The sequence below is a fragment of the Python bivittatus genome, unplaced genomic scaffold (genome assembly GCF_059951505.1).
Source record: "Python bivittatus isolate LINGU-HERP-01145 unplaced genomic scaffold, Pbiv_v1 ctg000080_np1212, whole genome shotgun sequence".
Lineage (NCBI taxonomy): Eukaryota > Metazoa > Chordata > Lepidosauria > Squamata > Pythonidae > Python > Python bivittatus.
In genome coordinates, this window is record NW_028277035.1 from 84731421 (window position 1) to 84748029 (window position 16609).

The 16609-nt window shown below is 40.0% G+C and overlaps 2 protein-coding genes and 1 long non-coding RNA gene across 3 annotated transcripts; 1 reads left to right on the forward strand and 2 right to left on the reverse strand.

Annotated features, from left to right (window-relative positions):
• The first annotated feature begins 40 nt into the window (after positions 1–40).
• On the forward strand, positions 41–9931 carry LOC148216755 (uncharacterized). The gene is made up of 3 exons (XR_015794992.1): positions 41–364; positions 1650–1846; positions 9618–9931. It is a non-coding gene; the product is annotated as an uncharacterized LOC148216755 (long non-coding RNA).
• A 632-nt stretch (positions 9932–10563) lies between these two features.
• Positions 10564–11307, reverse strand: HTD2 (hydroxyacyl-thioester dehydratase type 2). The gene has a single exon (XM_025166189.2). It carries the CDS (start codon positions 11305–11307, stop codon positions 10783–10785), a length of 525 nt encoding a protein of 174 aa, XP_025021957.2. The 3' UTR covers positions 10564–10782.
• RPP14 (ribonuclease P/MRP subunit p14) lies at positions 11260–16218 on the reverse strand. The gene is made up of 5 exons (XM_007427396.3): positions 16058–16218; positions 15856–15940; positions 14811–14887; positions 13692–13770; positions 11260–11398 (listed from the first exon to the last, which is right to left on the reverse strand). The coding sequence occupies exons 1-5, from the start codon at positions 16201–16203 to the stop codon at positions 11342–11344; spliced, it is 444 nt and encodes a 147-aa protein (XP_007427458.3). The 5' UTR covers positions 16204–16218; the 3' UTR covers positions 11260–11341.
• Positions 16219–16609: the final 391 nt, after the last annotated feature.

The window sequence follows — 16609 nt, forward strand, 5'->3', positions numbered from 1 at the left end:
CCCGGCCAAGGGACGGCCCCGCGACGTCAGCCTGGCCGGCGCCGGGCCTGGAAGAGGAGGCCGGGGAGACGGAGGCCCTGCCTGGAGCAGCTTGCAAATAGCCCGCCGCTCCATTGCAAACCGCATTTTCCCCCTCCTTTTACTCCTCCTTCACATTGGAGGATTAATTGCCCGACACAACACGTAGTATCTTAGGGACCGACACATTATGGCAGAAGGGCTCACGGCTTCGTGGGATGCGAGGAACTTTATTCTCCCGGTAGCAAGGCCGTGCTATGCTTTTCTCTCTTTCATGCAGATGGCTCATCTTGGAAAGTTAAAAACGGTGAAGGACGCCTAAGGAAAGTGAGGATGAGAGGTGCAGGTGAGGTGAAAGTAATCGAATGGGCAATTTGAAATGGTGGCCTGGTTCAGGATTGAATTGCCTGAACCATTTTGGTTCTGCTGTTGATCCATCATTCTTTGGTGTTCGCCAGAGCACGCTGAGAAAATAAATGACACTTGGATTTGGACACCTTCATGGACGCTCATCCTCCCTTAATCCAAACCTGCATTATATATATATAGGAAGAAAGAACTAATTCCCCTAACATAACATTACCTTCTATATGCTGCTTAATTGCATCATTTTGGAACAATGGCTTAAATTATGAGGAAAATGTCAATTTCTATTTATAGAGAAATGACACTTGCATAAATGTGCAATGCTATACTAGGAAACAATCCCCAGAATGTCTAAGGAGACTTAGTAATAGTGTATTTAAGCAAGATACATTGGATTTTACCAGCAAAGAATGTCTTGAGCCAGGTTTGAAATAATATCACATGAAATGTATTGAAAATTTGGCATTTAACTTACCTTTAGTGATGTATACAGACACTACTAAAGAAAAGTGTCTTAAAATTAAGGCTGTGTAACCTGTTGTAAACCTACATACTTTATTCAGAAGATATGTAGGACTTTTAAAATGAAAGCAATGATCTGTAAAAACTGGACAAGGGTCACCTTCCTACTTACAATGCTGTTATGTTGCTGAAACAAAGCCGTTGCTAACTATCATACAGGTGTGTCTCACACTGGTTTATTCCTTGGACAATGTTCTTATTGTAGCCTACAGAGGTTGAGAATTAATCAACCATTTCCTAAAGAAATGAAACTCAGATGGTAAAACTGGGAGCAGAAAGGAAAGTGAAAGTTAATAGTTCAACCCTAGTGTCATGCCAAGCATCACTTACTTTAAGATGCATCTTGCTTAAATACTTTTTAAAAAAGTAAACAGTGAATTAGATAAAACTTTAGCGGTATTCTCATTCTTGTCCAAAGATCTATACAGCTACCATGATCTTTTTGGAAAAAAACTTCCCAATATAACATGTTTTGCAGTGGATTCAATATTACTATATACAAAAAATAAATTTGTCTGCTAGTATTTGATGAGCCCGGGAGAGGATTAAAAGGTAATAGACTGCTGGAAATGATCCAAGCTCCTACACAATGTACTGTATGATCTACGCTGTAGGATGCTATTACAACACCCCTGAGGGATAACTGTCCAGTCTCTCTGTAAATACCCCCAGCTATAGAGAATAGCTCGTACTGTTAAGTGAGTCTTAGTGTTAGCCAAAATCTGCTCCCTTGTATTTTTCAGCGACGCTTCCTGCATCGACAAGTCTTCAGTGTTTGAAGACAACTATCCTGTCTCCCTTTAATCTTGTCTTCATGATAAACACAAGTTTTTAAAAACTTTTCCTTTTCTGGCCCGTTTCAACTTTGGCAATCCTCCATTTCCTGAAAGACGAACAGAATCCAATGGAACTTTAAACCTATTCAACAATTATTAAAGAGGTATGGTCCTCATCTGTTGGTTTATACTTCCAATCTTCATAAATTGAGGAACTTTCGAAGAGAGATTGAAAACATTTTGTTGAATGGGGAGATCTAAGTGCATTTTCTTCAACCAAAATCCACCTGTCTGAAAAACATAGCTCAGGAAAAAGGGTGCATGATTCTTCACTTCTATGACATTTTTCCATTGTGGCCCTGTGTACCCTTCCCCTGGAAATTCAGCTTGCCTTCACACTGATAGCTATACAGAAGCAGGTTAAGATAGAGCTCTTCCTTAATTATGAGAACATAGCATCATGTGAATATTTTTTCCCATTTCCATATTGCTCCATTTTTAGACAATGTCAGGGGGCGTGGGGTGTTTCTATTATTTCTAATTGTGCTATGGACATATTTTTTTTTTGGCCATAGATGTTTTAGGCTTGTTTTGTGTGTGTGTGTGTATGCGTGTACCACTAAGAATCTTATGACTGTGGTAGTATAGAAATTTAATTAATAAATATGCATACATATTAGGGTGGAAACAACACACAGATTTGTCTTCAGGGTTCTTGAAGTTACGCCAGGAATAGGACTTGCTAGTAGTATTTCTCTTGATCTAAATATTATGCATCTGTTAGTGTTGATATGTAAGAGTATTTTCCATAGGTGCTCATAGTTGTAGGTAGTTGTCAGCTGCTTTTCACATTGCGGCAAAGACAAGGTCTTTTTCTGTGTACTGAACACTGAAACTTGTGCAATATACAAACAGGCAGGTATGTACACAAGGTCATGGAAGCCAGGAAACATACCCCTCTTTTATCATAAGATATTTGCAGTTGAGATACCCAGCGAATAAGAACCCCTGGAAACAGCATTTCTCAGTGTGCCTCATTTGTTCTCAATAGCGGCATTACCTGTCTGCGGTCTCTAAGGAATATTAAAAATTCTGTGAAGATCAAATAGTCACCAGAGAACTAAATACAGCATTCTACATGTCATATAATGGATTCATCAAGTTATTATTTTCACAACATTCGCAGCTGCCTCTGTATCTGTATTGTTTCTCTTTAAATGACCTCTGCCAGGATTCTGGAACACTTCATTTTTAACTTGGAGGAAGGCTGGTCTGGTAGACCGAAATTAAATGAATGTACACATACAGTATATACTTCTTTAAGGCCTATTAACCACAGTAGGCGTATAAACCCAGGCCGGTGTAATTTCTCTCTGATTAAGTGGCAGTTGCTAATTTTAAATTTCCTTTGTTTGGGAATACATTTATGGTATTGAGATATCCAGTGGAAGTGCCTGGGACAGGTTCTTGCCCAGTTATCTGGGAATGGTTTGATCTTGTTGCTCTCAGGGAAGTGGACGGGATCCTAGGGAGTGTGAGTACAGCCACCTGTGTTGTAGATCTGTGTCCCTCCCAGGAGGTGACATGTGGGTGGGTTTTGGGAGTGATTAATGCTTCTCTGGTGGAGGGGGTGGTACCCCACCCTTCTAAGAGGCCAGTGCTAGATTCCAGCTTGTTGGATAATTTCCATCCTGTTTTCAATCTTCCCTTTTTGGGGAAGGTTGCTGAGAAGGTAGTTGTACTGCAGCTCTGGAGGTTTTTGGATGAAATGGATTATATGGGCCCTTTTCAGTCAAGGTTCTAGCCTGGATATGGGATGGAAATGGCACTGGTCACACTTTTCTATGATCTCTGGCAGGAGCAAGATGTGGTAGTGTGCCATCCTTGCTCTACTTGACCTCTGGGGGGGGCCTTCAATACCATTGACCATGGTATCCTTCTGGAGCAGCTTTCAGGGTTGGGAGTGGGAGGGCCCTGTGATGGCTTCATTCATTTCCTCCTTTTGTGGCTGTTCTCAGCTGGTATCGATAGGGAGGGAGAGGCCCAGCCCTCGGCCCCTGCTTTGTGGGGTTCTACAGGGTTCAGTACTTTCTCCGCTTCTGTTTAACATCTACATGAAGCCGCTGGGTGAGATTATCGGTTGCTATGGGGTGAGATATCAGTATACAGATGACGCTCAGTTGTAGATCTCTGCCCATGGTGAGTTAAGCGATGCCATGACCACCCTTTCTGGGTGCCTGGAGACTGTTGAGGTCTGGATGGAGAACAACAGGCTGAAGCTGAAACCCTGGCAAGACAGAGCAGCTCTGGGTTCGGGGCTCTTTGGTTTCTGGAGAATTACCATCTTTTGTCTTGGATGGGGTTGCACTGCCCCAGATGGACCCGGTGCATAATCTGGGGGTTCTCCTGGACTCGCGACTCCGGCTCGAGGAGCAGGTGGCAGTCGTGGTCAGGAGGGCCTTTGCACAACTGTGGGTTATGCACCAATTATGCCCTTTCCTGGACCAACAGGCCCTACTCACGGTCACCCACACCCTACTTACCTCGTCTTGATTACTGTAATGCACTCTACATGGGGCTGCCCTTGAAAAGTATCCAGAAGCTTCAGTTGGTTCACAGTGTGGCAGCCTGCATGGTTTTGTGCAAGTCTAGATTTGCAGATGTCACCTCTCTTGCAGGAGCTGCATTGGTTGCTGATTGCTTCCAGGTCCAATTCAAGGTGCTGGTTATCACCTTTAAAGCCCTACATGGCTTGGGGCCAGGTTATCTGAAGGACTGCCTTTTCCCAATTTAATCTGCCAGACCCACCAGATTGGGGAGGCAGGGTATATTACAGCCCCCGCATATTAAGGAGGTCCATCTAGTGGGACCTAGAAGAAGTGCCTTCTCTGTGGTGGCTCCCTCCCTGTGGAAATCATCCCTGCAGAGATAAGACTGGCCCCCACCTTGGTACTCTTCCAAAAGGCCCTGAAGACGTGGTTTTGCCAGCGGGCCTGGGGATCCCAGGTTGATACAGAGCCCATCAAGTGGTTTGTTTGAATGTAGTGTCATCCCCAGAGGGGTGGGGGTGTAATGGGTTTGTGTTTGTATTTCTGAAAGCTGCTTGGAGTCACCGTGAGTTGGGCAGCCATATAAATTGCTTTAATACATTAAATAAATATTTTCATGCGCTCTCAAAATGCAGCATGTAATTTTATACAATAATATTCTGACAGCTTTTCCTGCATTAGATTCATAAGCATCTAGCAGTTTTTGGATGTTAGAGCTGAGGGTGAGTAGGGTGACTCTCAATTTCCATTTCTCGTGTTATCTTGAAGTGTATTTTTTCTTATGCCACTACCAAAGGCGGTGTAAGTGGATACTCTGTCTCTTCACTAAGTTGCTATAGTTCCTATTTATGCATTGTGGAAAGGTACAGAAAACAAATACAAAATACATGGTAAGAGTTATAATGGCTGTTAATAAATCATCTGACTATATAAATAGCTTCTGTCTTTTCAGCTGAGGAAAGAGACACCCAATTGTGTTACTAGACATGTTCTTCTCTTTCACACATGCAAATAAGGAAGCTCTTTGGGGAAACAAAGACGTCATAATCACCTACAAAGATTTTCATACAGCTTTGAAACAATTATTAAAAGTGATTTGGAAACTCAAAAGAACTGCACTTCAACGAAGCATGATTTTAAAGAATCACTATGTTCATATTCCATGACTGCATTGTGAATAACTGCCTACTGGCACATGTGGTGGGGTTGAAAAATAGGTAGAGAGGGAGGTTACCCCCCACCTCACAAATTCTAATTATGATGATGACAGCTCAGATTTGGCCACGCTGTGTATATGTGATTTTTTTTTCTTCAGTGAAAAATAAAAGGGAAACTGCTCCCAGTGTAGGAAACAGCCAAGGGAAATGACTCAAGTGGTATCAGTTGAATCAATTCACTGGGAATAAGGATGTCTAAGTCTTGCTGTCTGTACCAAGACCCAAGCAACCTCATTAGCCAAGAGCATTCTCGATCAGCTTCTCCACAATAATGGAGAAAAAGCTTTGCCATAGTAGTCCGTGTATTGTTATCTTCAATACCAGATGAATATTAGCATGCTCCGTAAGGCAGATCGGTATCCGTAGCTAGAACCCTTTACATTGGCTAGTTACTCAGTGGAGTCCTTTACCAAAAGTGAGTAACACCTGTGCTTAAGGCTCAGCACAGGTTGCCAATCAGCTACTGAGGCACTTTTAAGACCCTAGACTGCTCAGATGCAGAACATCTGTGGAATTACTGACTTCTGAATTGGCTTATCTTTATATTCTAGAGATGATATCCTGCTGTTGCTCCTTGTCTGGAGTGTTGTCACCTTATGAAACAAACTTCTATGGGGGGCCCAGACTATGAAAATTAGAAATGGTCTTCCTTTCCTCAGCCACCCTTACAATTATATTAACTTTTTCCAAGAACAATTCTGTTTTTACTGTTCTTTCTTATTCTGTTTATGACCTTTATATAAATCACTGTGATATTCTTAATGAAAAGGAGTATACCATGATCTTTAAATCCTTAAAGGTGGCTTTCATCAGTTCTTCAAACCTAGTTTGTAGGACTGATTGTATTTTGGTGGAGGATTGAGTTGATTTGTTTCTGCTTGAATTTTTTGGCTGCTGCTTTTTATAGTTTGATTAATGCCTATTGCTGTTATAATTGGGCAGGTTATAAAAACTCTTTAAAAAACAAACTTTAATTATCACTAGCTTGGGAGAGAAATAATTATATGACCAGGAAAATATAAATTAGACTCTATTGATGGAATTAGTAAGCATTATATTGTGAGCTGGTGAGCGAGAACTGCTGGAGTATACTATTCAGAGCCCAGGCACTAGGAGATATGTAGATCTGCTCTCATTGCTAGTATAGGATTTTTGAGTTTAATAAAAATGATAGGCCAGGATGGTTATTGATGATTTAATCACTGCAAAGGAAATAGGGAGCAGGATGTGCCTGAGTATCCTATGGACCTCAGTATCATTCTGAACATTTTGAAATAAATACAAAATCCCTTTTCAATACTTAGATAACTCTTGAGCCTCATCTGGCGTTAACCATTTGGTTCAAAAACTGAAGAAAATTCACCCATCTAAATGGATCAATGGCAGATGAGGGCTTGGTTGTAATTCCTGGGTAATTCATAGATCAGCAGTTCCTGAATACTTAACAGTAGCTGTTTTGAAGTCTACATTGCACTGGTTGATTTCCTATGGCATTTCAGGAAATGGCTTATGAAGTTCATGATAGATGCTGTTGGAAAGGTGCTTTGGACATAGAGAAACCAGGGGCTAGTTAAACCAGAGAGAAACAATGTAACCTTTTCTAATAATCATGATGGATATTGACCATAATGAACATTATGAATATTCAGTCTAAGGAAGTACACACACTCCATCTGATTGCACAGGTGCATGGAAACAGCAGCACGCTAGGAGGGACTTAATATTACAATATGCCATGAGACCTTCAAAGTATTACAGATGAATAATAGTACCAAGAGTCAGCATGTGAGCATCTGTGATCAAGCATACCCAAGTTAGACCACTACCTGACTTGTTTTTAATTGTAACAATGTTCCATGATAAGATTGCTGAAAACCAGCTGGTCAGAGTCCAACACTTATAGGTTATAAAATAGGAGACAAAAGGGAACTCTGTGTATGTATGACCACAGCTATGTGACTGTGAGAGAGAGAAGTGTTAAAAGCTTCTCATTCTGTAGCGTGCTTTCTAGAATCAAGGATTTACAAGACAACTTTTAGTAACCGATTAGGAATTTAGATAACCTCTCTGCTTTAGGTTAGTTGGGAAAATCATGTTGATCAGCAATGTGTACCTCTAGTTAGTTGTGCTGGAATTGAGAAATGTACTAAAAGCACAATTACATTCATTCAATAAACCTATGCAATTGTTGCACTCTGTGCTGTTGTCTTCTTGGCCATTGTGCAAAAAAAAAAAGGGGGAAAGTGGTCTATATCAGGGTTCCTCAACCTTGGCAACCTGAAGATGGGTGGACTTCAACTCCCAGAATTCCCCATCCAGCAAGGCTGGCTGGGGAATTCTGGAAGTTGAAGTCCACCTGTCTTAAAAGTTGCCAAGGTTGAGGAACCCTGCTCTATATTATCCCCCTCCCAAGAGAGCCAGCTTCCCTCCCTGAGCCACCTTCATGCATCAGGCTTCAACAGTGGACCTCAAGGTTCTTCATGCTGCAAGCCTGAAATCTACTCTTTGCTAACCTAAGAACAGATGTGGTGTATCAGGTGTATTAATCCAGCATTTGGCTTTGCTCAGTAACCAACAGATACTACAAGCAGGAGAAAAAGACATAGGCCTGGCCTACAATAATTCCCTTGCAATTGGTATTTGGAGACGTGCTGCCCCCAACTGGAAGGCAGCATTGAATCTTTGAGAATAGACTTGATAGATTTGTTCTCCATTAATTTATCTGTACTTTTTAAAAGCTATCTAGGTCACGGTCATTACAACACAGTAATGCATTCCACAGGTTAGCTATGTGCTGGGTGAAGAATTACTGCCTTTTGTTTTAAATCTCCTTGACTGCTTCATTGGCTTCACTGGCTGGCTCTTACTGCTAGTATTTTGAGAAATGTTTTCCTTCTCTACCATCTCCATGCCATGCATGATTTTATACACTTCAGTCATGTCCCATCTCCCTTTTTCTAAGCTAAAGAGCCCAAAACATTCTAGTGTTTTTGTGTTCAAGCCCCATGATTATTTTAGCTGCCCTGTTTGGCACTTTTTCCAGCTTTTACAATCTTTTTCAAGCATGTAACTAACATTGTACACAAACCAGATGTATTACATACCATAGATTTGTATAAGATATTACAATCTTGGCATTTTTATTTTCAATTCCTTGCCTAATGATGCATGGAATTTGCTTTTTTTCATAGCTACCACATACTGAATTGGCATTTTGTGATACCTACTTTGTGCTGTCCATAATGACCCCAGTATTTTTTTTTCCTAATTATAAACTGCTCAGACCCCATCAAAATGTATGTGACATTAGTTCCCAATATGCATATAAGTAACCTTACATTTCTATACATTTATTAGTATTAATTCAAAAGCATGTGCACGCCTTTGAGTTAGTGTTGACTCCTCGCAACTGCCAGTACTAGTCCCTGCAGTTTCTTGGCAGGATTTTCAGAAGTGGTTTGCCATTGCTTCCTTCTTCCTAAGGCTGAGAGTGACTGGCCCAAAGTGACCTACCTGGCTTTGTGCCCAAGGCAGGACTAGGAGTCACAGTCTCCTGGTTTCTAGTCTGGTGCCTTAATCACTACACCAAACTGGCTCTTGTGTATTGATTATTGATTATGAACTTCAAATTGTTGTCTACTCTTAGTGACCACCTAGATAGATTTTCTCCATGATGATCTGGTCCTTCAGGTTTTCCAATGGTGCACCACTGTAACCGTCCATCCACCTTGCTGCTGGTCACCCTCTTCTTTTCTTTCCTTCCACCTTTCCCAGCATGAGAGCCTTCTCCAGAGAGCTGGGTCTTCACATAATGTGTCGGAATTAGGATGATTTGAGCTTAGTCATTTGTACCTAAAGTGAGAACTCTGGGTTGATCTGTTCAACAATCCATTGCTTTGTTTTCTTGGCTGTCCACTGTATTCTCAGGAGTCTTCTCCAACACCAAAGTTCAGCCTCTTATTATTACTTTTCTGTCTTCTGTCTCTGTTGATACAAGGTCAGCCACAATAAACTTAACTGTTGCAACTTTTTCTATATATCTCAAATTGACTCCCTTAGGCACATGTTCTCCATGAATCAAAAATGGCTTTGATATGGAAACTGGGTGTCTTTATAACTGTACTCTCAAGGATAGTATTAAGAATGTCCTTACTGTTTCTTCTGTCCAGGTGTGATAAGGATCAAATTCTTAAAACAAGAAATGGCAATCAGCGTGGTATCTATGTTATTTTTAAGCTAAATGCCCTAGCAATACAGGATGTTCTTACACCAGACAGGAAGATGCCAGAGGACCCCATCTGCATCTCTTATCAGTTGTCAACTATTCCTGTGACAAGATCAAACTGTGCTCATGTCCCTTTGATTCTCTGTGAACTCTGTATAGGATCTGCTCTGATCAGTCTCTGCACACTTAGATCTTGCTGGCTGGGAGCCCAGTGATCACTGTAACTTTTACAGCTTAATAAAGAAAACTGGTTTGGACTTCTCCAATTGCTTTGGCTTATTCTTAAGGTTTTTTCCCACCAAGATGCATTGTGGAAGGATTACAATCAGTGGCCCCAGTACAATCAAATGTAGTGTACATATAACATAAAATTGCCAAGGTCGTTAAGAACAACAGTACACATTTCTTTACCATCACTTAGGAAGGTTAATAGAGAAGAGAGATAAAAAGGCTGTTGTTGAGGATAAGGATATTCCAGAGAAACCAAACATTACTTTGTGTAGGGAGAATACCAGACTTGTACTGATTTTTCAGGAAGAGAATTGAGGAACATTAAGTTCTTAATCTTATTTGTCAGTTTATACTTTGTACATATAGTATATCAAACACATTTATATAAATGACTTATGTGGGAGGAAATAAAATACTGAACAAAGAGGATAGATCTACAATGTAGTTCTAGTTCAGATGATCAGAGGATGGATTGCACCAGCTGCCTAAGCTATAAAACTGTCACCTGGCTGGCTATTATTTATTATTTATTTATTATTTATTTATTATTTATTTATTATTTATTGACAGAATGCAGAACTAGTGGAGTCACTGGTCAAACCCAATGTGAGAATCCTGAAATTTGTCCAGTACATAAGCCCAAGTTAAACAATTCAAGCCATTTTGGATGCTGATTTTAATTTCTACCTCAGCATTCTTGCGAAGCTCTCATTCTATCTCACCAACAACCATCACATCGATAAAAGGCAAACCAATCTTTTAAATCAGAGACCAACATCAAAATTAAACTCTTTCAAATTCCTCATAGATAATTAGTTGATTACAATTAAAATTACATCCTATTATAACCTCTGCTACCAATAGGATACATCATGCAATCAGGGCTCAGATTTCTGATCTTCAGGCACCACAACTTTAACAATACCCTCCATGACAATTTTGCCACTTTGGGCAACTGTACATGACACTGCAATATAAGCAAGAAATCTCTTCAGTTTCTTCACTTCTGCTGAAGCCAAGACCTCTTCTCCAACATATAAAGGAGATGGAAAATTAATTTCCTGAGAAAGGAAGATACACCCAGGCCCAGGCATTTTCGTTCCCAGGACAGCTGAAATAAGTCCATTGATTAGAACACCATGTACAACTATTCTCCCAAACCTTGATCTCTTGGCATATTCTTCATCCAAATGTAACGGGTTTGTGTCCCCCGTTAATTCAGAAAAGATAAAAATATCCTTTGATGTAAACGTCTTAATTATTTCAGCTTTGTCTCCAACTTTTATGTGTAAAAGCTGCACATGGTGCTGAGTGAAGAATAACATGGACGTGCTTGGCTTTGTTGAGAATATTTTCCAAAGTCTCGCACTAAAAAATCTGCACCTGGGCAATACTATCAGCATTTTGGTGTTACATAAACCATAATCAACTGAATACTTAATCTAGCACCATTTCTCTGCTGTTCCCAGCTAATGCAAGAAGAAATGGAGAAGTCTAAAGAGAAAGGAAAAAAAAAAAACATTTTTAAGTGGAAACACAAAATCAATTCCTTTTGCATAAAACAACATTCAGGCAACTTCAAGCAAATAAATGGCAGTTGATTAATTTCCTTGGAGACCAAATTTAATAACTGCAAGCCTAGAAGAAGGTGGTTAAGTGGCTGAACTCAAGCAATTCAAGCAGAAAGAGAGGAGAGGAAATGATGCCATCAGCAACAGTTGCATTTCAAGCAATGTAAGTTACTAATAGCAACAGGTTATTTGTGTTTAAAGAAAGAATAAACTGCAATGAAATTATTCTCCCAATAAATAAATAAAGCAATCAAACAGTAAAACAGCAGGCAGAAAACTAAACACACTCTTAGAAAAACATATTACAGTGGGGCAAAAAAGTATTTAGTCAGCCACCAATTGTGCAAGTTCTCCCATTTAAAAAGATGAGAGGCCTGTAATTTTCATCATAGGTATACCTCAACTATGAGAGACAAAATGGGGGGGAAAATCCAGAAAATCACATTGTCTGATTTTTAAAGAATTTATTTGCAAATCATGGTGGAAAATAAGTATTTGGTCACCTACAAACAAGCAAGATGTCTGGCTCTCACAGACCTGTAACTACTTCTTTAAGAGGCTCCTCTGTCCTCCACTTGTTACCTGTAGTAATGGCACCTGTTTGACCTTGTTATCAGTATAAAAGACACCTGTCCACAACCTCAAACAGTCACACTCCAAACTCCACTATGGCCAAGACCAAAGAGCTGTCGAAGGACAGCAGAAACAAAATTGTAGACCTGCACCAGGCTGGGAAGACTGAATCTGCAATAGCTTGGTGTGAAGAAATCAACTGTGGGAGCAATAATTAGAAAATGGAAGACATACAAGACCACTGATAATCTCCCTCGATCTGGGGCTCCATGTAAGATCTCACCCCGTGGGGTCAAAATGATCACAAGAACGGTGAGCAAAAATCCCAGAACCACACAGGGGGACCTAGTGAATGACCTGCAGAGAGCTGGGACCAAAGTAACAAAGGCTACCATCAGTAACACACTACGCTGCCAGGGACTCAAATCCTGCAGTGCCAGACGTGTCCCCCTGCTTAAGCCAGTACATGCCTGGGCCCGTCTGAAGTTTGCTAGAGAGCATTTGGATGATCCAGAAGAGGATTGGGAGAATGTCATATGGTCAGATGAAACCAAAGTAGAACGTTTTGGTCTAAACTCGTTGTGTTTGGAGGAGAGAGAATGCTGAGTTGCATCGAAAGAACACCATACCTACTGTGAAGCATGGGGGTGAAAACATCATGCTTTGGGGCTGTTTTTCTGCAAAGGGACCAGGATGACTGATCCGTGTAAAGGAAAGAATGAATGGGGCCATGTATCGTGAGATTTTGAATGAACACCTCCTTCCATCAGCAAGGGCATTGAAGATGAAACGTGGCTGGGTCTTTCAGTATGACAATGATCCCAAACACACTGCCCGGGTAACAAAGGAGTGGCTTCGTAAGAAGCATTTCAAGGTCCTGGAGTGGCCTAGCCAGTCTCAACCTCATGGAAAACCTTTGGAGGGAGTTGAAAGTCCGTGTTGCCCAGCGACAGCCCCAAAACATCACTGCTCTAGAGGAGATCTGCATGGAGGAATGGGCCAAAATACCAGCAACAGTGTGTGAAAACCTTGTGAAGACTTACAGAAAACGTTTGACCTCTGTCTTTGCCAACAAAGGATATATAACAAAGTATTGAGATGAACTTTTGATATTGACCAAATACTTATTTTCCACCATGATTTGCAAATAAATTCTTTAAAAATCAGACAATGTGATTTTCTGGATTTTTCCCCCCATTTTGTCTCTCATAGTTGAGGTATACCTATGATGAAAATTACAGGCCTCTCATCTTTTTAAGTGGGAGAACTTGCACAATTGGTGGCTGACTAAATACTTTTTTGCCCCACTGTATTTATCATATTTCTTATCCACACAATAATGAGTTCTCTGACCAGGTTAAAAAGTTACTGAAAAAAATACAAAGCAATAAAACACAGAACAACCCACATACACCCACACACAATGAATATCAACTATAATACTTTAAGGAAAACACAGGGCAGGAAAGGACAGGAAAGAAGATGTAGCCTATGCATTGCCCGTCTTCAATATAACATCTGAAAGTTCCAGAGCAATAATGTGTTTTATTGAACAAATATGGGCTTCAACTGATTGTCCATTTGTAGTGGAGGCAATGAATGCCAATAAACCTAACAATCTGGGCTAGTTTCTCAATTCTTACCTGTATCACCCTAAAGGCACACTTTCTGTTCTGGTATGAACCAAGCAACGTTACAGCACTCCACAGCTTTACTAGGCCACTGTATAAATGATAGCATTGGATACATTAATGAAAATTACTAATCAATAGGCAAGTAAAGTAAGCCATAAATATTACATGATAAATAAATCAAGGTTCAATGCGCTTAAAACCATATCCATCCAGAAGTTAGATCCGCATAAGCTTGAGGCTGAAATTCCCCAACAAACATTTTATGTTTTTTCTGAGGTCAAAAGCTGATACCTTCCTGATAAAAGAACTGCATTTAATGTATTATAGAACTCATTTTCTCCAAAGGTACAAAAATCTTTAACAACTGGTTGTCATAAGTCTAGCTATTTCATAGGACATGAACATTTATTTTTGTTGGCAAATGCAGGCTTAGTGCTTGCAGATTGTTTTCAATTTTTTTCAATTCAATTTTTCTCAATTCAACCTTGAAGGCTGAGTGCTCCTATATCTAACTGTTAACAAGGCTACACACCAAGGCTGCAAAACTTTGGTTGGGCCAAGGGCCACATGAACTTTTCAACAGCATGTTGGGGGCTGCACTGCAAAATGGGGCAGGGACTTATAAAACAATTTCATAAGTGGGTGGCGGACAAAAAATATGATTACATTTATTAATTGTTTAACAGATTTTAATCAATAAAAGCAGTGATTCCCCATCTCCGCACATTTCATTTGATTCAGAGGTTTAAATAAATTGAGCAGTATGGGAGTGAGAAACCAAGCCTACTCCTCTGGCAGAGAGGTGTGGAGACTGCTGTACTGGATGACACTATCCTCTCAGTGGGCCACATGTAGTTGTGCCCCCATCCTATAAACCAGTGTTTTTCTGACTAGGCAACTTTAAGTTATGTGGACTTCAACTCCCAGAATTCCCCAGCCAGCATGGAAGTTGAAGTCCACACATCCTAAAGTTGCCAAGTTTGAAAAACACTACTGAAAACTAACAAGACCTATGACATCTTGCTTGAACCTAAATAGAATTCTCTTCATTTTTATTATTACTATATGCTAGAGAGCCTTCCTTTAGCTAACAATGCTTGCCAAGAAAACATATTCAAAATGTCTTACGCGTTAGATACTCTAAGTATGGCAGTCAATGTTTTTTCCTCATATGTCAAAACATCAACAGGCAATGCAGCACCAACCTAAAACGAAACATGCCACTGTTACTAGGGAGCACTTTAAAGTCTCTATCGAAGACATTAAGAAATCCCTCGTAAGAAGTTCAATTCTACACCGCCACCACCTTTTAGTTTAATTTGATGTAATTACAAACCTGGTACTTAGGGTAAGCTTAATGAAGAAGGACCTGCAATTTTTTACAAGTCCAAACTTGTAGGATATAAGGGAGAATAATGCACAAAATGTGAGATCTTGTTGAATATATGTTTGCATCATTTTCATTCCTCCTTTAATCTACTTTTCTTGAAAACAGTTTAATCATCAAGGCCCCTTATATCTGGAAGAAACAGCTGGAATTTCTAATCAGAGGCATCCCCTGATCCCACCTCATTTGAAACGTGGTCAGATAACTTTTGCAGCCGAAAACCATAAATAGGTTTTGGGGAAGGGTTGTTTATCTGTTTAGCTACAAATGATAGCAGGGGAAATGGCAGTGTTGCAATATCACTGGAGAGGCAGAAACTGAATTCTGTCCCTCTTTTTAAATTTTTGGTGGCCGGAATGTGTTTTCACTAAAACAGATACATGGCCTATCAAAGTTTGACATACCTCTCTTCCCTTATTATTTTTCCCCAAATAACAAAACATTGCTGTCATTTGGTGCTAGATTTTAGCAGGGAAGTTATTATGTAGCAGGGAAGAGACAGTGCCAGAGTTAACTGTTAACTATCGCTAACTCTTCTTTTAAAGGATATGAACTAATATCAGAGGCCAATGTGCAAAGAACACAGGTTCTTAATAACAAACTGAATTCTAGCTTAGTATGGTATACAACTACAACTAGTATAAGGCTTCCTTATACAGAGGTTTCAATCAAACCAAACACTTTTACAGCCTTCCATTTCCATTTCCTTCTGTACATAAATAAATCAGAAGCTGAAAAGAATTCAAGAATTATTACCTCAAAATAATTAAGACAAAAATGACATACCTCACCATGGAGCCGTTTCAAAGCAGAGATGATAAGCTGTTTGAACTCAACAGGATTCAAACTAATGTCAGCTTCTTCGAACTCCCTACAATTTATTTTTGCAATAAGGTTTATTAGTAAACATCTACCACAAACACCATAGGTTATACAAAATCGAGCAGAAATGGAATGGGAATATTTTAAAAAAGGGATTTGAACTTACAAATGGATCTTCAGATAATGGTATTCAGAAGCATTCTTCAATACTATTCTTTCATAGGATGCAGGCTTGATGCCCTTATTTTCATCATCAAATTCAATCATCTTATGAAGCCCACTTCTAAAAGGAAGAACAGTCCGTTCTGACATATTACCAAGTCCTAAGCTCAAAATCACAAACTCCAGTCATGATCAATTGTCACCTGCACTTTAGAAATGTATGCAACGGGGGGGGGGGGGGCGCAGTGGCGGTGATGTCTTATTTTTATTCTATTGCTTCACTGGACAATCATAAGCCAGGTTGCCTAGGGAGGTGTAAGCCTTGCTCATGACAACAGAAGCTTGTTAACAGGTATTCCCATAGTGGTCATAGGTGAGTCCAAAGAAGCAAGCTTAGAGAATTAGAGAAAGAGTGAGAGAGCGCCCACAGCTTATTTGGTGTTTCAGATTCAATCACTGGCATCTCCTCAATTAAAGAAGAATTGTTAACTGACAGATCTTAGTCTGTCAAGCTAAGAAACAGAAACTCAGTTTTGCTTTTTAATTTTAGTCTAAA